Source organism: Lissotriton helveticus, chromosome 1_1, assembly GCF_964261635.1.
Source record: "Lissotriton helveticus chromosome 1_1, aLisHel1.1, whole genome shotgun sequence".
Lineage (NCBI taxonomy): Eukaryota > Metazoa > Chordata > Amphibia > Caudata > Salamandridae > Lissotriton > Lissotriton helveticus.
In genome coordinates, this window is record NC_136057.1 from 1,317,351,093 (window position 1) to 1,317,372,740 (window position 21,648).

The following is a 21,648-nucleotide window of genomic DNA, read 5'->3' on the forward strand; positions in this document are numbered from 1 at the left end:
AGTAGCAAACAGGCCACCTATCCTTGGGGTCACCAAGCCCCCTATTTGATCACTTCCTGTGGGGGCCACACCACCCTGACTAGCTAATTGTCCTGCCTACCCAGGTGCCAAAGGGCTTCTGACATAGGTGGTCAGCTTCCTCTCCTGTGAGGGGAGCCAGATGAGCATTTCGGAGGAGTTGGCTTCTTTGAAGCTTCCCTGCCTGGGAATGCTAATCAGCAAGTCATCCTGTGGAAGGAGGTGTGAACACCCTATTCCCGAGCAGGCTTGGTCTCTGACCTGTGTGTGCATGTATTAATAAATCCAACATTTTTTCAGCACGTATTCTCAGTACATGTTAGAATAATAAACAAGAAATACAACATATGGTCCTTCAGTCTTATAAAAGCAGTCAAATATATTGATATTACACTACGGGACGTTGATCACACATCACGCCACGTAGGGCTATATGGGGAAAAAAGAAGAAAAAGGAAAGGGGAAATAAATACCCGTTCTCAAGGGCATGCCAGTTATAAAGAATTTATCACATTCCTATGAAGCGATGGGCCCATAATGTATGGAAAACAATTAATAAATCCAACATTGGCCTCAACTGGGTTCATTATACGAGTTGTTTGATACCAAACATCCCTATTTTCAGTGAAGCCTTCATATAGCTGGGGAGTTCTTTAGTATCTAGCACACGTATTTACAATGGCTTCCCTGTTCACTTGTACTGGCAGCAATAGTGCTGACCAGCACAGGGGTATATATGCTCCTGCAGTTATGTCCTCACATGTAGTATGGTGCACACTGCCTTAGGGCTGCAAGGCCTGCAGTAGGGGTGAATTACCAATACTCCATGCAGTTTCTGTGGGTATTGCACACAAGTCAAGTTTCCACTTTTGTCTGCACCGAGACACGCAGCCTGCAGTGGCAGTCAGTATGTGTTTGGTGAGGGGTCCTTTAGAGCATTTAAGGACCCTCTTTGGCCTACTCGCCCTACGTACTAGGGGTACCACTTACTAGGGGCTTATAGGGAGTCCCAAAGGCATTGCAATTTGGTTACAATGGTACAGTGTTTGGGTAAAAAGATCTGGCGCTGGAGACTTGTTTAGCAGGGACCTAGTATACTTCCATCAAATACCAGGCAAACAGTGTGTGGGGGTGGAGGGGGTGGGGCTTGGGGGTCTCAAATCCTCCATCAAATATCAGGCAAAAAGTAGGGGTGAGCATCTCAGAAAGGGGCACTTTCCTACATTTAGCTCAACCCTGGGTAGCTGTGGCTCTGAGCAGTAAGGCATAAACAATGGAACAAGTGTAATGCATTTGACCAGCACCAAAACAGGAGACAAAACACACAAGAAATCCAATATCAATGTATAAATATAGATCAGATTTTAATGAATTTTTACTCACCAAGTCGAAAAAGACCCACAAGAGGGTTCAGGAGATAGACTTATCCCTTTCTATGCTGATGATGGAACCACTCCATCATCAGCTGCGGTAGCGCTGTGCTGACGACGGAGCGGTTCCGTCATGGCCCGGCCGCCGCACCTGCGGGGCGCGGAGCGTTCTATTGAGCGGGCGGGGCCATGACGGAACCGCTCCGTCATCAGCACAGCCCAACCGCGGCTGGTGACGGAGCGGTTCCGTCACCAGCATGCGGCCGCCGCGCGGCGGCCTAGCCCCCTTAGCGCTGCAGTGGAATAGCCGCCGCAGCGATGCGGTTAAAAGTTATAATAAATCACAACTTTTCCCCAAACAAGCATTGCCAAAATTCAATTAATTGACAAGAAAAATTTGGCAAAAGTGGCAATGCGTTACTTAGAGTAACTTTGGCCATCAACTCCAGCAGAGAATCAGTCAAGGAGGCAAGCAAAGTCTGAAGAAACAGTTACTGCAACATGAAAAGCAGTCTTCAGTCCAGTGTCAGGGGACCCTTGATGTGGACTTCTATTGGAGTGGTTCAAAGTTATGCAAAGGAATACAGGATGCTGGGTGGTTGACAAGGGGTCTTCCTGGGGTTTCTGCTCGGTGAGGCGCTCCTAGCCACAGAGGTCGACATCCATCCAAGTCATCTAGTGCTTGGCAGAAGTCCAGTCTCCACTGGGCTACCAGTCGCCTGGTTCAGCTGTTTCAGCAATCTCTCCTTTTGGCGGTAACTTGCCTTCTAGACAACGAAGGTGCTCTCAGGTGACTCTCTTGCGTCAAGCAGACTAGGGTGCAACATTGGAGCATCAGGTCTTGGTCCTTTAGGCTGCATGGGGGTGAGGAGTGACGATCTGGTGACCTCGGCTTCCAACTCACCAGGCAGGCTACATTAGCTTTTGTGGTCCTCTGCTGCAAACAGAAGGTCAAACAACTGAACCTTGGATTCTCTTTCTGGCTGGGCTCAGGAGTTGGATTCTCCTCTCAGGGGAGGTCATGGTCTCTAGCCAGTGGTCTACCAGGTTTTCTCCCTACTGATGACTACTTCCTGCCAGAGAGAGGCAACACCTCGCCCCCACGTATGCTTCTATCGTGTCCTTTCCTGGGAGTCGTTTACACGTCTCCCTAGAACGGCAGAAATCTGTCGCAGGGACAGGCCCTGTGTACAACCGTAGTCAGGCACAAGAAATTTTGGGCAACAAAGGGGCACATTTAAGTTGAACGTAGTAACAAGTTACATTAATTTCGACTTGAGCATCAACTCCGGCTTAATGTGAGGAGTTGTTTGATACCTCAAGAGTACCAACTTGTGTTGCCCTATTCAGGAGTTAACACAGCGGAGGGGTCAGCACATAATTCTGTACCCACCAATGGGGCTTCGATTTCCTTCTGCAGTAAAAATAAAAATGTTGTGTTTTTACTACCGGAACATGTAAAACATCTGCACTGCCTATCAAGATGATGCACTCTGCCTTAAGGCTCTCTAGAGGTGACTTATATACGAAAGGGAGTTTTGGGGCTTTGCCATGACTTTAGATACCACTTCAGAATCCTCATATGCAACTTGGCATGCTAACAGTTGTTTATTGTTACCCAACTCAATGGTACTCATTTCATCGACCTCAGAAGGATGAATGGCTGAGTGGACCTGCTGAGATATGAACCTGTGACCATGACGTCAGGCCTGTACAGTCGATGCATTAGTTCAGTAGGCCACCAGATCCAGCTATACATATGTATTTATAGATATATGTATATAGATATATATAGATATACAGATATACGAACAGACATATTTACTAGAAAAAAAAATGAAAGATTAAAGTGACGTTAGGTGAAAATGTCAATTAAAAGATGCAATTTTAAATTTAAGAAAACAAAAACACTGAAATTCATCAGTTCTAGTGATTTAAAGTAACTTCGTGCCCCAACGTAAATATAACTCGCACCCTCACCATGCACAGTGTTGTCATCAATGATTTCAATTCAGATGTTGCAGTGATGTTATCGCACAAGTTACTACTTGTGTAACGATATATCTGTAAGAGACATTAGTTAGTGATAGATTCCTTACCTTAGAATATCCCCAGGCGTCAGACTGGATCCAGAAAATTTTGCGTAGCAATACCCTTGCGCGCCGGCAGGCGTCGTCCGCGGCTCTGCGTCCCTCGTCGTTAGCGCCGGAATAACGTCGTTGGAGTACTTAGACGCCGCCCATACTCGCTGACGTCAGTTCTGATACCCAGCTTTTCCGCGCCAGATACGCAGAGCCATGATAGAACCAACACTGGTGCCATGAAACTAGGGCCCTAAAAGGGGATGACCTTAACCCTAGATATCCGTTCGCAGAACGGGGAGGATGGGTGGGTCAGTAAGGAATCTATCACTAACTAATGTCTCTTACAGATATATCGTTACACAAGTAGTAACTTGTGCATCTGAAAGAGACACGTTAGTGATAGATTCCTTACCTTAGAATAGATACCCCAGCAATACCAACCCCGGTGGTGGGTCTGCAAACCAATATTCACACCAGAAAGTCCTGGAGGACGGAACGGCCAAAGAAGCCATCCCTCCGGACTTGGCTGTCCAGGCAGTAGTGTTGTGCAAACGTGTGCAGCGAGGCCCACGTAGCTGCCTGGCAAATTTCCTGCAAGGGCACTCCTCGGCCCAGGGCAGTGGTAGTCGCCGTGGGCCGAGTGGAATGAGCCCTCAATCCAACAGGGGGCTCCTTCTTAGCCAAGGAGTAACACGCCTGGATACACAAGATGATCCACCGAGAGATGGTCCGCTTGTGCACCGCCTTTCCCTTCTTAGCGCCCACGTAACCAACAAAGAGTTGGTCATCCACCCGGAACTGGCGTGTGCGATCCAGATAGTAAGAGAGCGCACGTTTTGGGTCCAGACGGTGGAGCCCCTCTTCCTCTTTCGAGGGATGCGGAGGCGGAAAGAAGGTGGGCAAGGTAATGGACTGCCCGATGTGGAAGGCCGTGACAACCTTGGGCAGGAAAGAGGGTCTTGTCCGCAACACAACCTTGTCTGATGGACAGAGAGGAAAGGAGGTGTGGAAGAAAGAGCCTGGAGCTCACTCACTCTCCTGGCAGAGGTGATGGCAACCAGGAAAGCAGTCTTCAGAGTAAGAAGACGGAGAGGACAGTTATGGAGCGGCTCAAAGGGAGCACACATTAGGTAAGTAAGAACAAGGTTCAAGTCCCACTGGGGCATCACGAAAAGAACAGGAGGGAACATGTGTGTGATGCCCTTCAAAAACCTATTTACAATTGGGGACTTGAACAAGAAAGGCTGATCAGGTAGCCTTAAGAAGGTGGAAAGGGCAGAAAGGTACCCCTTGAAAGTGCCCAGAGCAGAGCCCTGCTGGGAAAGGCAAAGAAGGAAGAGGAGAACCTCAGAAAGGGGTGCAGAGAGTGGATCCACAGCCTTTGCTGTGTACCATGCCACAAATCTGTTCCACCTGCAGGCGTATACCGACTTTGTGGAGAGACACCTGGCTGCCAGAATGACATTACAGACTTCAGGAGGCAAGTCAAATGGCCTCAACTGCCGCCGCTCAATCGCCAAGCTTGTAGGTGGAGACTGGACAGGTTCGGGTGGAGGACAGTCCCCTGCTGCTGCGACAGAAGGTCCTCCCGAAGAGGCAGACGAATCGGGGGATCGACTGACATGCTGAGTAGCTCGGGATACCAGTATCTTCGTGCCCAGTCCGGAGCCACAAGGATAACCTGGGCCCGGTCGTGCCTGATCTTCTTCAGCACTCTGGGCAGAAGTGGTATAGGCGGAAAGGCGTACAATAGACCGCAACTCCACTCGCGACGAAAAGTGTCTCCGAGCGAGTGCCGCCTTGGAAATTCTGTTGACATTGCGCGTTCTCTTCTGTGGCGAATAGATCTAACCAAGGCTCTCCCCACTGCTGAAAGAGACCTTGCGTCCGAGTTCAGACGCCATTCGTGATCCATCATGCACCGACGGCTGAGTTCGTCCGCCCTGGCATTCAGAGAACCTGCCAGGTGTTGAACCACCAGGGTCACGCCCTGATGTTCCAGCCACTGCCAGAGGCGCAGAGCCTCCTGGCATAGGGTCCACGACCCAACCCCGCCCTGTTTGTTGCAGTACCACATGGCGGTGGTGTTGTCCGTGAACACCTGCACTACACTCCCCCGGACAGAGGGGAGGAATGCCTTCAGTGCAAGTCGGATCGCACGCAGCTCCAGAAGGTTGATGTGGAGCCGGGACTCCGCCGGAGACCAGAGGCCTCTGATCTCCGCCTCTCCCATGTGGCCCCCCCAGCCCAGGAGGGACGCGTCCGTCACAACCACGTGCTCCGGGTGGGGTAGGGAAAGGTATCTGCCACTGACCCAATCGCGGTCCATGAGCCATCACTGCAACTGTCTTGCAGTGCCCTCCGAGATCAAGACATGATCGGACAAGTTGCCCTGATGCTGGGCCCACAGAAACTTCAGGTCCCACTGCAGAGCCCGCATCCGCCACCGGGCGTGATGTACCAGAAGGATGCAGGAGGCCATTATCCCCAGAAGCCGCAGCGTCAACCTGACCGAGACTCAGGATAAAGGCTGAAAGATCGGAATCAGAGCCTGAATATCCCGAACCCGCTTTTCGGGAGGATAAACCAGAAACTGCGCAGAGTCTAGAACCGCCCCGATGAAGATGAGCTTCTGAGATGGACACAGGAGTGACTTCGGCACGTTGATGGAGAACCCCAGCAAGTGCAGGAGGTCGGCCGTAGTCTGGAGGTGGCTGACGACTGTCTGGGGCAAGCCCGCCTTCAACAACCAGTTGTCGAGGTAGGGGAAGACTGACACCCCTAACCTGCGCAGATGAGCTGTGACCACCGCCATCACTTTCGTGAACACCAGTGGGTCGCTGGTAAAGCCGAAGGGGAGCACGGTAAACTGAAAGTGCTCGTGGCCTACCGTGAACCACAGGTAACGCCGGTGGGCCGTCAGGAAAGGGGGATGTGAAAATAAGCGTCCTGCAAGTCCAACGCTACCATCCAGTCTCTAGGGTAGCTAAGACCTGAGCTAAAGTCAGCATCTTGAACTTCTCCTTCCGGAGGAAGCCGTTGATGTTCCGTAGGTCCAAGATAGGGCGTAGGCCCCTTTGCCCTTCTTGGGTACCAGAAAGAAGTGGGAGTAACAACCACACCCTACTTCTGGCCCAGGAACGCGGTCGCTGGCCTGCTTGGCCAAGAGGGCCGTGACTTCCTCTTGCAGAAGTTGCAAGTGATCCCTCGACACGCGGTGGAATTGCGGTGGCATGGCTGGCGGGGTGATTCGAAGGGGAGGGAGTAGCAGCACTCACCTGTCCGACCTGACAGTGCGCCAGTGGAAGAGGTGATGGCGAACCCTGCCCCCCACTGGCGTCTCATGGGCCTGAAAACACGGACTAGGAAGGTTTTGAGGCAGGGGCTGCGGGGGAAGGTGTGGACTGGCCTTGCCGTATTTCCCGGACCGCCGCCACGGTGGTTTCCACGGCCGCCACAGCGCTGTTGAACATTCTGCGGTGCGTGGCTGGCAGAACGTGTGGGTCGCCCCTTCCGTGGCCACGAAAGGCACCCGATTGCTGGCATGTGGCCGAGAGGCCCAAGGACTTGGTCGTAGCCCTGGAGACCTTAAAACGCTCAAGCGCATGGTCTGCCTTGTCGCCAAAGAGGCGACGGCCATCGAACGGCATGTCCAGAAGAGTGGCCTGGACATCGGCCGAAAAGTTGGCGGACCTTAACCAGGCGTGGCGTCGAACCGCCACCGTCGTTGCCATAGCCCTGCCCAGTGAGTCCGAGGTATCCAGCCCACACCGGATGGAATATCGTGCTGCATCTCGACCCTCTGCAAGGGCTTGGGCGAGTTTAGCCCGGACCTCCTCCGGACATTGGGGCAGCACGTCCGCGACCGTGTCCCACAGTGTGTGGGTGTAGCGGCCCAAGAGGCATGCGGTATTGACAGACGGCAGTCCCAAACTCAGGGACGAGAACACTTTCTTCCCGAATTGTTCATACCTCTTGGATTCCCGATCGGGCGGAGCCGCCGGGAATGCGGTCTGGGAAGTGGAGGCCTGGATGACCAGGCTCTCAGGGGTGGGATGGGTGGACAAAAAGCAAGGGTCACCCGGGGCCGGGCGGTAGCGTCTGGCCACGTTCCTATCCACGGGCTGACCTGTGGCGGGCTTGGACCAAGTGCCCACAAAAACGTCACACAAGGCCTCAATAAACGGCAGCAGAGGCTCAGTGGAGCCTGCCTGCTGCTTAAGGACCTCAGTGAGGAGGTTAGTCCTCACGGCGCGACGGGGAGCTCAAGGTGTAAGGCCTTGGCCACCCGCGTCAACACTACACTGTAAGCAGCCCCCTCCTACGTAGCCACGGTGGGAGGGGAGACAAATCCAGTGTCTGGCGAAGTGTCAATTCCACTGGCCTCCCCAAGCTCATATGTCCAGTCCTGTTGAGACTGGCATTCTTGTGCCAGAGGGTCCATAGACCCCTCCCAATCACCCTCGTCACCCATCTCCTGCAGATCAGGGTCAACAGACGGGGCTGGTTCGTGGAAATAGAAATCTCCAAAGGCCGTCGGTAGCGGCGCCGCTCCGGCGCCAGCACCGGACCGAGGGTAGGATCGGGGACGGCGTCCATAGTGGGCGCCGGGGGCGACACCCGCAGGGCCGGCGCCGGTGAGATCGACCGGCGACGACCCGGATCCGGAAGCGGATCCAGTGAGGGCATGCGGCGCCGGGACCGAAGTCTCCGGCGGCACCAGGGCCGAAGCACCCGACGGCGTCGGAGCCGAAGCACCCGACCCGCTAGGCCCTCCAGCCGGGGCCGTTGGGCCCGGAGGCACCACGGAACCCGGCTGAGGAGGGAGGGACCTCATGGCCATGAGGTACCGCTCGACCTCCTCTGGCGTCGCATCATGCCCAGGGACCCGTAGGTGTGGGGCAGGCGGCGACGTCCGCGACTCCGTCGGAGCCCCGTGGTTGGTGTCACCCGAGCCCCCGCCCGCATCGCGCGAGCGTCGGGGAGGGTCGGAGGAACAATGACGTCTCTCCGACCTCTCATGCCTCTTACCTGAGGACTTGGATCCTGACGACCGATGTCCACTCCCGGAGCTGTGAGGACTCCGACTCCGCGACCGGTCCCTCGACCTCCTGTGGGACCGGGACCTGGAGCGGCGCGGGCCGACTGCCGAAGCTCAAGTCGCTTGCGGGACCGCTCCCGCCTAGCTTTAGACGTCAGAGCCCGGCAGTCGGAGCAGGTGCGGTCGTCGTGGTCGGGGCCTAAACACTTGAGGCACCGGCGATGGGGGTCGGTAACCGACATAAGTTGGTCGCACTTGGAACAGGGTTTAAACCCGGGCATCACTACCGGCACCGTCGGAGTCGAAGACTCGAGTAGAGAAATGATCAAAAGTCCAAAAAAGTTTAGTCAAAAAATGACTAAGGGGTAGAGCTTCTCCGGATCTGCGCTAGCTGGTGCGGAAAAAAGAAGAACTGACATCAGCGTGCATGGGCGGCGTCTAAGTATTTATTTATTTATTTATTTTTGGCATTTATTAAGCGCGAACAATTGCCCGCAGGCGTCTCGGCGCTGTACTGTTATACCTCCTGCGAGATCTATACTGTTATTCAGAGGTTAAATAGCCAAGTTTTCAGTTTCTTCCTGAAGGACAGTAGATTTGGACTCGTTCTTATATTTTGTGGGAGCGTGTTCCATAATCTTGGGGCGGCAGCTAAAAAACGTCTGTCTCCCCAGTTGACCAGTCTGGTTCGAGGCACTATCAGGTCATTTTGTCCTGCAGACCGTAACATTCGAGTAGGAATGTACGGAACGAGATGATCACAGAGGAACTGAGGCGCTTGATGGTGTAGTGCCTTATAGACGATACATAGCGTCTTAAACTTAATTTGGTTCCTAACAGGTAGCCAGTGAAGACTCCTCAATGATTCAGATATAGGTTTGAATTTAGGGATGTTGAGGAGAAGTCTGGCTGCTGCATTTTGGATTGTTTGCAATTTTTTGATTGTCTTAACTTGGGCATTTGCAAACAAGCCATTACAATAATCCAGTGCTGAAAGGACCATTGCGCTAACCAATGTCTTTCCCACATTGGTAGGGAGAAACGGAAGAATCTTCCTCACCAATCGTAGCTTGTAGAAGGCATTGGAGGCTGTCTGGTTGGCGTGAGCCATGAAGTTTAGGTTATCATCAAAGATGACACCCAAATTTCTCACTTTCGTGACTGGTTCAGGTACAGCTCCGAAAGATGATGGCCACCAAGTGGGGGACCAGCTTGGGCTGAGGTGGCCAAAAGTGACCACCTCAGTTTTGTCGGAATTTAATTTCAAGCAGTTATCTGACATCCATTTACCGATGGCCAGCATACCTGTCTTGAAATTTTCCGCCACTGTTTCCCCGTCATTTCTGACAGCCAATATCAGCTGAGTATCATCTGCATATGAGGTAAGGTTCATCCCGTGCGCTTTGATGGTATTAGCGAGGTCCGACACATAGATGTTAAAAAGTGTCGGACTAAGGGATGAACCTTGTGGTACCCCACACGGCAGTGACAGTTCAGCCGATTCATATTGGCCCAGTATGACTGCCTGGGATCTTTCTGCTAGAAAAGACGATATTAAGTCTTTTGCTAGGCCTTGCACTCCCATCCTTTCGACACGGTTGACTAAGATCTTATGGTCAACCGTGTCGAAGGCAGCTGATAAGTCTAAAAGTACTCCGACATCGTCATTCCGGCGCCAACGACGCCGACGACGGACGCGGACGACGCCTGCCGGCGCGCAGGGGTATTGCTACGCAAAATTTTCCGGATCCAGTCTGACGCCTGGGGATATTCTAAGGTAAGGAATCTATCACTAACGTGTCTCTTTCAGATAATGATGTCACAGAACATGTCATGAGTGATGTAATATGGGAGGTAATTAGCAGCACACAACGTGTGCACAAGTTCTAGTTACTTAAGAGCACGAGTTCTAATTAATTCAGATAACTGGTGAATTTCAGTTTTTGTGTGCGTTTAAAATGGTATATTTTAACTTAACTGACATTTTCACCTGTCAAGTCACTTTAACCTTTGTTTTTTTCAGTGCATTCTAGGGTTTTTAATTTAAGTTACTGTCAATATAAAAAGGCAGGCCTATTGGTTTTGTCAATAAACATTTCAATAAAGCATTTATAGTCAAAACATTAAACATTTCAATCTTTTACACTCCCCAGGCGACATAATGCAGCCATAAAGCCAGCCACAAGGGGTCCCTGCATTCCCAAGAGGAAGAGCAAATGCACCAGCTCAGTGAATGCTTAAAAATATTCAGAACTTTTCCTGGGGTCATATTTGATCTAGCCCTGAAAAATAGTGTTAAGTCTTTTTAAGTAATTGTGGGGTTAGCAGCACTTGCTAAAGTCCCCCACAACACTTAATAGAAAAAAATATATTGGTGGTGCCCCTGCCCAGATTAAAGCACTCCGGGCTAGCAGCAGTGAATAATTAAAGAGCGGCGTCATTCATTTTTCTTTTTAGTTTGTGGGTGTCCCAGTTCCACCTAGGACACCCGCATCTTTAATTGTGGTTGGGGCCACAGGGGAAACCCCAGGGCCCCACCAACTAGCTGCAAGTGGCCCCATTCCATGGGGTCCCCCGGGCCTTAATGAGGCTTAGGAAGGGGAAATGCGAGTCTCATCCCCTAATTAGCATTATCTTCCAAGGAGGATCGGTCCCCAGGGAACAGAAAAGGCTTGGAGAAGGAGGCTGCACACCCTCCTCCCCATGAAAATAAAAAGATGTTGCGCCAACCCCACCCAGGCCCTGAGCCACCCTTCCCCCTTATTTGTTTTTAGAAGGAAGTAGCCCGCCTTCTTAACAAAAGAAAATCTAACAGCAGATTCTCCCAAAATTTGCAGTCAATTAAATTTTTTTTTTAAAAATAGGACTTTTGTAAAAATGCCTTCGTGGGGGTCGGTCAGGGTATCCCTACTCTGTCCCCCTTAGATGTGTTTCTAAACATTTTTTCAGGACTGAGGGCAGAGTACCTGAGTGCTAAAATGGCCGCCATCATTGCTTTGTTGATGTGATGGCAGCCAATCTTATCTTATCTTAAGATCTGCTGGGTACGCAAATTCTTCGCAGCTGGATATATACATAAATACTGAACCTTAATTTCTCAAGAACTTCTGAACGGATTTATGCCAAATCACAAAAAAGCACACTTTCTAGACCAATATCTAGCTTTTAGCCAAATTTGGTGTAATTTCATTAATCTGTTTTGGGTGTTTCTAAGTTTCCTATGGAAAATTCAATGTGAAATACATGTTTTGCCCGCCCCTTTTCTTAGGCCCTGCTTTCCAGGAAGGAGCGGAGGTGGATGAACAGTTAATAATAAACCAAAAAATCCTTAGGGATATGTGGACACCATACGCCAGGGGAGAATTTAGGTCTTTAACAAAAAAATGCCATCAGTTAATTTATGAAAGCATGAACCCATAAGTGCCTTGGAAAGAGTGATAGGTGGGGTAAGTCAGGATTTCTTCATTTACGTGAAACGTAATAAAGGTAGTCAGACTATTTTTTTTTCAATGATGATGCCACTCATGGGAAATAGCACATATAATTAACAGAGAGGATACAGCTACAGTAAACAAGAAACTGTGTGAAACAGAACTTTCATGTGTGTTTACATGATGATGGATTTGTTTATGCTAGAGACTGATACAGAATTTAACTGGAATATCCAAACCACAATAAAACCAATGGTAAAGAATGATAATTTAATTTATGTGGTTTAATTGTGTGAATTAACATATTTATTGGTGGGTAATGATTTATGCAAAAAAATAATGCAAACTTTTAGATTGCTCAAAATACTACTTATTTAGCATGCTTTGTTATGGCTTAGTATTAAGTAACACTAAAAAAATAGTAAAACACTACACAACAATTAAATAGAATGGTTTATTCTATATGGTAAATATTACTCTCTACAGCCAGCAGTAAAATAAGTTGTAGCACTCCCATGTTTAGTACAGGTAAAGGAAAGAGAAATCAAACGACAGTTAAAAAAAATACCTGACTGCCAGCACACAGTATTAATCACGATTTAAACGCAAGCAGAAGCATGACCCTGTTAAGAAATCACTCGGGCTTCACTGTTGTGGCAATGGGAATTCGCACAGTCTTACCTATCCTAAGACAGTTAAGACTGACTGAGAATGGAATGTGCAACACAAATTTACAATACAATATGTAATTTCTTTTGTTCAGTTCACAACATTGACTATAAGCCATTCACCTGCTTTTTCGTCTGCAAGTGTTGCTGAGGTGGCGACTGGTGAACCAGACCCTGGAAAGACGGCATCGGTGGTGAATGCATCAAGAGTGGAGAAGGGGCTTCTCTTAAGTGACCTGAAAATATTAAGGGTCAGTCATTTAACTTTGCAGGGCTTGTGTCTATTTGCCCTAACCACACAGAAAATTATAAGACAAATGGGTGTCTTTGAGAAATAATTAATTTCAAAGGTTCCAGACTGGTTTAGGACTACAATGTTTCATGTCAGACATGATCACCAACGCCTAACCATCATCATCAGCTTTATTCAGTTTTTCCAACCATAAAAGCACAAGGGATAATACATATATTAAAATATAAATATATAAAAGTACACAAAAACATACAATGCAATATAAGATCCGCTAAGTTAGAACATGTAAAAAAGACAAATGTAAAATAGAGCATTATGGTAAAAACCAGGGCAAATAAAATCATTTTATCCAATAGATACATCTAGCATAATCGCATAAAGATAACCCATAGAATTTCATTTGCAGCTTATCCTGCCTGCTTAGTCTCCGCATGCATCTCCATAAAACAAAGTTGTTGTGCTACCGCTCTTCAGGTTTCAAAGAGAACATCCATAAAAACACTAGAATGGAATATAGAAATAATCACCTTAATATCTCGACTACTCCATCATAAGCTCGTCTCCACTTACAATGAATGAGACCATATCAGTCTCTGGAATGGGAAAAGCAGTAGCTACAAGTTATGAAAGGCCTAAAGATATACACAGTATTATAATTCCTTTTATATTAGCCAAAACAACAGTAGTATGGGCAACTTTGGACTGAGAGAACTTAAATGATTGCTTTAGTGGATAACATGGAAATATTTGAGACCGTATTTTATATAGAGCAAACATGACCTTCAGAGTGTCAGAGCGCTGTACATACAGCAGTCAGGTCATACATAGAAGAGAAAATGCAGGAAGGAAAATGCAGTGAGGAATGCACGTACAAATACAGATACAATATACCAAAACAGCTTGGTAGATCCATGATCCTGAGGAGGTCACATGAAAAAGATCAAGCTGAGTTACTAAAGATAACTAGAGAAGGAATCTATTCATCAGGAGCTTTTTTACTTTTTGCTGAAGAAGGTAGCGGATATTCAGTGATGGAACTGCAGAAGCTCCCTTCTACATCCAGACCAAAGCACTATGGCATTACTCAGGGGTTCATGCGCATGCATTTTGATGGGAGTAACAGGGCTTTAGTCCCACACAGCAACTTTGCTCAACGCACAGTTTGATGGGCTGTGTTTCATCCCGGAGAACACAAAATACAAAACATAGTTATTTACATTTTTAAGCCAGCAGTAAAGCAAGAACACCAGGTTTGCTTTTTATAACATTCCATTTCATGCATATGAAGATCCACCAAAAATGAGCAATACAAACAAGGCTGATCTTTCACATGAAGAGGTGGCAAAGATTCTGAATCTACTGCAGAAAAGAGCAGACCAATACCTTGTTAGTACAGCCTTGCTGTTATTTACTTAAACAAGCAGTGGGTGGGGATGGAGGTATTAGGGTTTTAAACTGACCAGCTTCTTTGAAACCTTCAACAAAAAAGTAACCCGTTCAGAATTTGTCTTTTCATTGATATTCCCCCCCCCCCGGGGGCCTTATTGATCCCGTGGAATTTTGTCTCTCTGTCATACTAATGCTAATGCTGTGTGTGATATATGATTCTGATATGATAGTTCATTCCAGTGATGTCACATAGAATTATTAGTACTCCGTTAGGGGCATGTAACGTAGATAAACTGAAGATATTATCTCTTAATGTTAAAGGAATGAACCAACCTGTTAAGAGACAAAAGATCTTAGACTACATACGGAGATTGAGAGGTGATATTGTCTTGCTGCAAGTGACGAAACTTGAGTCTAAACAGTTCTACCATATGAGGAACACGTTTTATAATGAGGTTGTGGGTGCAGAAGCTGTGCACAAAAAGAATGGTGTCTTGATTCTTTTGGCGAGGAAATCTAAGATTGAGCTTCTGTCCTCTGAAGCGAGTGATGATGGGAGATGGGTCACGGCCAAGTTGAGTAAGGACAACACAGAGTTTTACGTCACAAACATTTATGCTCCTAACACTAGCGATCTTAATTTTTGGGAGACTCTTAACAAGCATATTGGAAACATCCCGGATAATGCCGTCCACATATTGGCTGGGGACTTTAATCTCCCCTTGGATGCAACGCTAGATAGAGACTCCCACTGTCCCTTCAAATCAAATAAGTCACATAAAGCCTTTATCAATTTATGTCAACGTTTTCACTTAGTGGATGCGTGGAGGCTTCAAAATCCTACAGGGAGGAACTACACTTTTTACTCCGCACCACATGACTCGTACTCCCGAATCGATTATATCCTCATATCACAGAACAGCGTCCCTAGAATTGAGTCCACTACCATAGAACCCCGAGTAATGTCTGATCATTCTTGCATCTCCTTATCCATAGCCAATGTCAAACCCTCTTCTCGTCAGACGTCTTGGCGTCTAAATGACGAAATTCTAAGTAATGAACAACATCGGACCACAATACAAGAGGAGATTTCCTCTTATCTGCAGGTTAACAAAGAAGGGGATACATCTGATCTCATTAGATACATCTGATCTCATTATCTGATCTCATTAGATCGATTAGATTATCTGATTAGATTATTTGATCTCATTAGATGGGAGGCCTTGAAAAGCTACATAAGGGGGGTCTGTATTAAAATCAGATCAGCAATGAACAAAAATTATAACACAAAGCTGGAGTCCCTAGAGAGTGAAATTGTAAACCTAGAAAGTAAACATCTGAAAGACAGAGATGATATGTCACTTCATGCCCTGGCAAATAAAAAATAAGAATACAATAAAATAGTCAGCGAAAGAGCGGGAGTTTGGCTTGATAATAGAAGGAGGTTCAGGATCAGCGACGCTAATAAAGCTGGTAAAAGCCTAGCCTCATACTTGAAGTTTAAAATCCAAAAGAATTCGATCAGTGTCATTAAAGACACCGTAGGCTCCTCACACTCGGACCCAGACAAGATAACAGAGGTGTTTAGGGCATTCTATGAGGAGCTTTATGCTAAGAATAAAACGGTGGAGGAAGATAAGATTAAGTGTTACCTAGATGAATGTGATCTTCCTCGGCTTTCTGCTGAGGACCAGACTAATCTTAATGGTCCGATTAGTGCTCTAGAAATAGGGAATGCAATTAAAAATCTGAAATCAGGGAAAGCACCAGGCCCAGATGGCTTCACAGCTAAATTTTACAAAACTTTCCCCTCCCTCCTGATAGAGCCCCTTCAACATCTATTTCAAGAAATAAATGACACAGGTGAGGTTAGAGGCACACTGGCAGAAGCAATAATTGCAGTGCTTCCTAAAGAAGGGAAAGACCCGTCGCTCCCGAAAAACTATAGACCTATCTCATTGATCAATATAGATTGCAAGATCCTATGATATTGTCCGCCCGCCTCCAGAAGGTTCTCCCCCAGTTAGTCCACCCATCTCAAGCAGGTTTCCTTAAAGATAGGTTGTCCAGTGATAATACAAGGATTCTGGCTCATGTTTTAGAAAAGGCAAAGTTGTTAGGTACACCCACGGCAGCAATAACACTGGACGCTGAAAAAGCTTTTGACAAGGTTGATTGGTCCTTCCTTAGAGCAGTCCTCCATAAGTTTAACTTAGGGGAAACATTTACTAGACTAGTGATGTCCCTATACTGCTGTCCGTCAGCGATAGTGAGAGCAGGTGGATCCTTTTCTTCCTCCTTTTGTCTAAGGCAGGGCACGAGACAGGGATGCCCCCTGTCTCCATCATTGTTCTTACTAGCGATCGAGCCATTCTTATACCATATAAGAAACAACCCCAACATTGTAGGCGTCCCTTTTGGGGAATGCACGGTTAAATTAACAGCATATGCAGATGATGTGCTTGTTTTGTCGGAGAAGGCCGATGAGGCAATACCTGCGCTCTTGTCTGACATTGATGACTTTTCCAAGGTCTCTGGGTATGAACTCAAAGACAAGACGGAGGTTAAACTTCTGAACGGTATTGGTGATAGGGGAATCATTGGGGACTCCGGCCTTACTTGGCAGCCTAAGTGTTTTAAATACCTGGGGTTAGACTTTGACAAAGATTTGATCTCCACCCTGAAAATAAACGAGGAACTGACTCTAAAGAAGATATCCACATTGCTCGAAAGCTGGTCTCCAAAATTTCTCTCTTGGTGGGGTAGGGCGGAGACGCTCAAAATGATGTCTACTCCGTTGGTTAACTACCTGGCTAGCATGCTTCCTATGACATTCTCGAACAACTTTATCACCAAGGTAGACCAGCTGTTTGGTAATTTCCTGTGGCGTGGGAAGAAGGCCAGGGTATCACTAAAGAAATTGCAATTGGCCAAAGACAAAGGAGGCCTGGGTCTTCCTTCGTTCAGGAATTATCAAACAGCCTTTCTCTGCAAACAGGGAGCCCAATGGTTAATTAGATCATCAAGCTACACACCCATTTGGATCAATATTGAGGAGTCACTAGTGAACCATGCCCCACTTGAGACCCTCCTTACTATGGACCTATCGCATTTACCACACTCCAAATACATACTGCTGAAGACTAGACGGGCTCTGCTCAGACTAGATCAGACACATAAAACTAAGCTAACATTCGCTAAGTCCTCTTTTATGTCACTCTGGAGAAACCCATATTTAAAGATTAGTGGTGGTAGACTCTTCTGGAAGTCATGGTCCGAGAGGGGCATCAACATGGCAAGGGACTTATACGATGAGAAAAATCCACTCCCATTCTCGACTCTGCAACAGAGGCATGATCTCACACCGATGGATTTTTATGACTTCTTGAAAATCAAAGCGGTATTAACGGCACATAACTTCTCTCCATACACACCATGGTTAGTAGCTCATCTTCCACGTCTTGTACACGCTGGTCACTTCGTCTCTAAGGTGTATAAACTTTTACTGCCCTTGCCCAGGAAGACTCACAGAAAGGTCGAATTGAAATGGGAAGCTGAACCGAATTTAACAGGCATTGAATTTGACTAGGAGAAGATTCATAAGACGTCCCTTACCCATAAAGTCTCACCTATCCTATTTCAAACAAAGTACATGCTAATGAACAGGGCCTTTTGGACTCCAGATAAGCTCTTCAAGTGTAAATTAAGGGATTCGCCTACCTGCTGGAACTGCCAGTCAGGCCCAGGCGACCTCGCGCATATGCTTTTCTATTGTCCCTCTTTACGTGTATAACGGGGGGAAAATATTTGACTGCATTCAATACGTATTCAAAATACGACCTGTACAGGACTTTGTATATGTACTTCTAGGAGCGCTTGACCCACAGTTATCAAATGACCAAGACCGCCTGCTTTTGGACTTAATGCTGACACTAGCGTGCAAAGTAGTTCTTTGCAAATGGAAAAGCGCGAAAGAGGTCAACTTTATAATTTGGCAGGAGTGGTTATCATTTCTGAGAGGTGCTAATAATCCAGCGTTACAAGCAGCTTCGTGGAAACCATCCAATAGGAAGCTGTGGAAATCGCTAGATGCATCCTCATTTTATTATGAGCCGCCTTGATGCAATCCAGGCGATCCTGTTGCAACGGCCTATGTCACCTGTGAATACACTTGCTGTCATCCATTAGAGCCTACTCCACCACACCTACGCACTGAGAGTTATGTCTGTATGTATGTTATGATAATGCAAGCAAGAGTTGATTTATTTTATATTAATTTCTTTTTCTGTATGTGTTTATCAATAGATGAATCGAACATTTTGTGTACTGGAAGAATTGTTGTACTGTTTTTCCTTTTGTCTTTCTATTTCAATAAAAACGACTTGAAATAAAAAAAAAAAAAAGATATTTCTCCCCCCCCCCCCCGGCTTTTGACCGAGAAATTAACGTAAAATTGATCTGTGGTGACTTAGCACTTTCAAGATAGAATCAAAAAGCTCTAGGGCAAACCCAGCTGCTCTTTATTTTGAATTTAGCGGTGATTACAGTTTTAGGAAGGTGGCCTTATGTGGTAGTGCCATAGTAAGGGCACAATATGCAAATGGTACAGACCACCCGTATTGGTTTAAAGGGTTTAAATTAATAGTACCAAAGGCTCCTTTTGTGGTAGTGTGGTCGTACATCTTAGGCTTATCAGAGGGTAGTGTTAAGCATTTGTTGCACACACAGAGTCAGTAACTGAGTCACATACTCAAGAAGGAAATCCGAGGCCAATATACAAAAATAACAGCTTTTTATATAGTTTTAGAAACCCAGATCATAGGAATCAGGTACGTATTTCGGAGTTATAGATTTTTGTAGCTATAGAAAATATAGTCAGATAACGGTTTTGAGGTATGAGCCTCGACCGCTCTAATTTTTATCATTTGGAAGAAACATACACTGCATAGCAATACTTGCAAACGTTTTTGGAGGATGCCTTCTAGAACTTAAGGTACTTAGGGGACAAGGCCCAAGAAAACACCAGCAGTTCCGTTTTATCTGCTCAAGTGTTATGCAGTATAGTCTATGGAGAAGTACCTGCAAAGGAAAAGCTGCAAAAGGGGACTTGGAGACATGTCTGGCAGAACACAAAGAGGGGGCTTGGCTCATGAGAGTCTCTGGAGTACAGGGACAAAGTCAGTTTACGTAGACCGGTTGGGAGGCTCAGGTGCAGAGGTGTTTTGTCTGGCAGGGCGCTGTAGTTAAAGGCTCTCACTTTGCTGTGGGGACCTGGAGAGGGACAGAAAACAGGACAGCAGGGCCACTCTCGATGTAGACTGTAGACCTTGTGGATCCTGAAGTCCATCAACGACAGGTTGGTGTTGGCGTCCGCAACAAGCCTTGGTAGTTGCAAGTGCTCCAGTACACAGAGTATTGGTGCAGAGAGGCTCCAGGAGAGGTCAGCAGGTCAAGACTTGGTGAGAGTGACGGGGTGGACCTCCTGGACTAACAACAACCTCCTAGCGAGTTGCTTTCTCGGTGGGGCCTATAGCCAGCAAGACGAAGTACTGAGTCGGTGCAGTTTTTTCCTGCAGGGAGATAGCTCGTCCAACCCAAGGGAGATGCTGCTTGGTTGTTGAAGGTGAGAACAGTCCTCCATCGGTTTGGGGAGGCTATTCAGCTTCTGGCCGAGTCAGTCTTGACAACTGTCACGGTGCATGCAGCCAGGCAGGGTTTGGTGCCAATTTCGGTGTAGAACCTCGGCTCTCATGACCTCGGCTCGTCTTTGCCCTTCCTTTGGTTCCCAGCAGACGAATCTGAGTTCCCAGTGTCAGGGAGACACCTAAATACTGAATTTAGGGGTGTTTAGGGGAGTTTAGGGTAGCACCAAATGGGCTACTTACCCTTCGGGTGACCACACTCCATATTGGACAACTTCCTGAAGAGAGTGATCACATTCATGCCCCAGAGTTCCTAGTATCACCAAACTCAAAATTAGGAAACCCTTTCTTGCCTTTTCACTTCAGATGGCCAACCTTATGGGTGTGCCTAACCTTAAAGTGCAACACGCCTACTATTGAATGTCCCCGCTTTCTATTGTGCCAAATGGGCCTCAGGTCAGGTGATGGCTTTCCTCCGGTCTGAGGTGGAAACACTGGTTGTATATGTATTGTGGCAGATGCTTTAACCCCTTCCATGCTCATGACGAGCTCAGCTCGTCATGCAGCACAGTGCTCGTGTGCTTATGACGAGCTGAGCTCGTCATGACCACACCCGTTTTTATTGCTGTCCAGCACAGCAGGGGAAACTCTCTAGCAGCGATGAGGTTAAAGTCTCTGTCCTCGATATGCTGGTTTCACTAGCCATCTCGCTGGAGGAGGTAAAACACCTTCCTCCATAGCAGCCATTTTTTCTTGGCCTTCGAAAATGCCGGCTCTCACTTCCAAGGGGGTTAGACACTTGCCTGTGATGGCAGGCTGGACAATACCAGTCAGCCATCAAACTAGAGGACTAACAGGTTTTCAGGGGGCACTTTTAAGGTGACCTCTGGATGCATGTCACTATAGATCTGATACTGCCATCCATATATATTTATTGAGAGGAGATGTTTGATACCAAACACCATTATTTTCAGGGCAGCCATTATGTAGCTTGGTAACTCAAAATGACCAGTGCCCAGTACATACGTTTAACGTGGCTGCCTGATGACTTGCAATGCTCTACTAATAGAACTAGGCATCAGAGGGGCATAACTGCTCATGCAGATATGCGCTCACATGTATTAATTAGGGCTCCCGGTTTTATGATATTTATTTTTTTAACATTTCCATCTGTATTTATCCATATTTATTTTTTGGACCCTTGTTGGTATTTATCCGTGTTCATTTTGTGTTTTGAGAATAAATGGAGTTGTAAAATGTTAATTTTTCACATTTATTTAACATTCCCTCACACTTTGACACCTTTGCGTTTTGACAAATTAAGCAACCAAATATAACAAAACATTACACCCACAGATATTATCATTATATTTCATATATGCATTAACATATGCTGGTATTTAAGCAAATCTCATCCTGTTTAAAAAAAAAAATTACATCGGTTTTTAATTTGAAGAGAAAACCAGAGGGAGGGTCCACCTGTACACAGCTGATCGCTTACAACCCTTTGGGGGGCCGGCCGCATAGTTTAGGGAAGGCATATAAAGTGCAGGCGTTAATTACCATTGCAGACGTTACATAGCAAGTCGCCTACAACTCATGATGGGCTGGCCGCGTACGACATAAGGCATTGCGTAGTTCAAATGTGAGGAAGCCTCTAGGCAAAGATAACAAGACGACCCAAATTCAACATGGACAGAAAAGGGGAGAGATAAATCTGAATGAAGAAAGAGAAAAGAGATAATAGGCAGG

The 21,648-nt window shown here is 47.0% G+C and overlaps 1 protein-coding gene across 7 annotated transcripts in view; it reads right to left on the bottom strand.

Annotated features, from left to right (window-relative positions):
• The window catches only part of BRD4 (bromodomain containing 4), a 1,377,132-nt gene that overhangs the window by 308,805 nt on the left and 1,046,679 nt on the right, over nt 1-21,648 (bottom strand). For all 7 annotated transcript variants that reach the window (XM_078681876.1, XM_078681852.1, XM_078681859.1 and 4 more), the window contains one exon: nt 12,736-12,848. In XM_078681876.1, the coding sequence (XP_078538002.1) occupies nt 12,736-12,848 (113 nt within the window). The remainder of the gene's footprint in view (nt 1-12,735; nt 12,849-21,648) is intronic.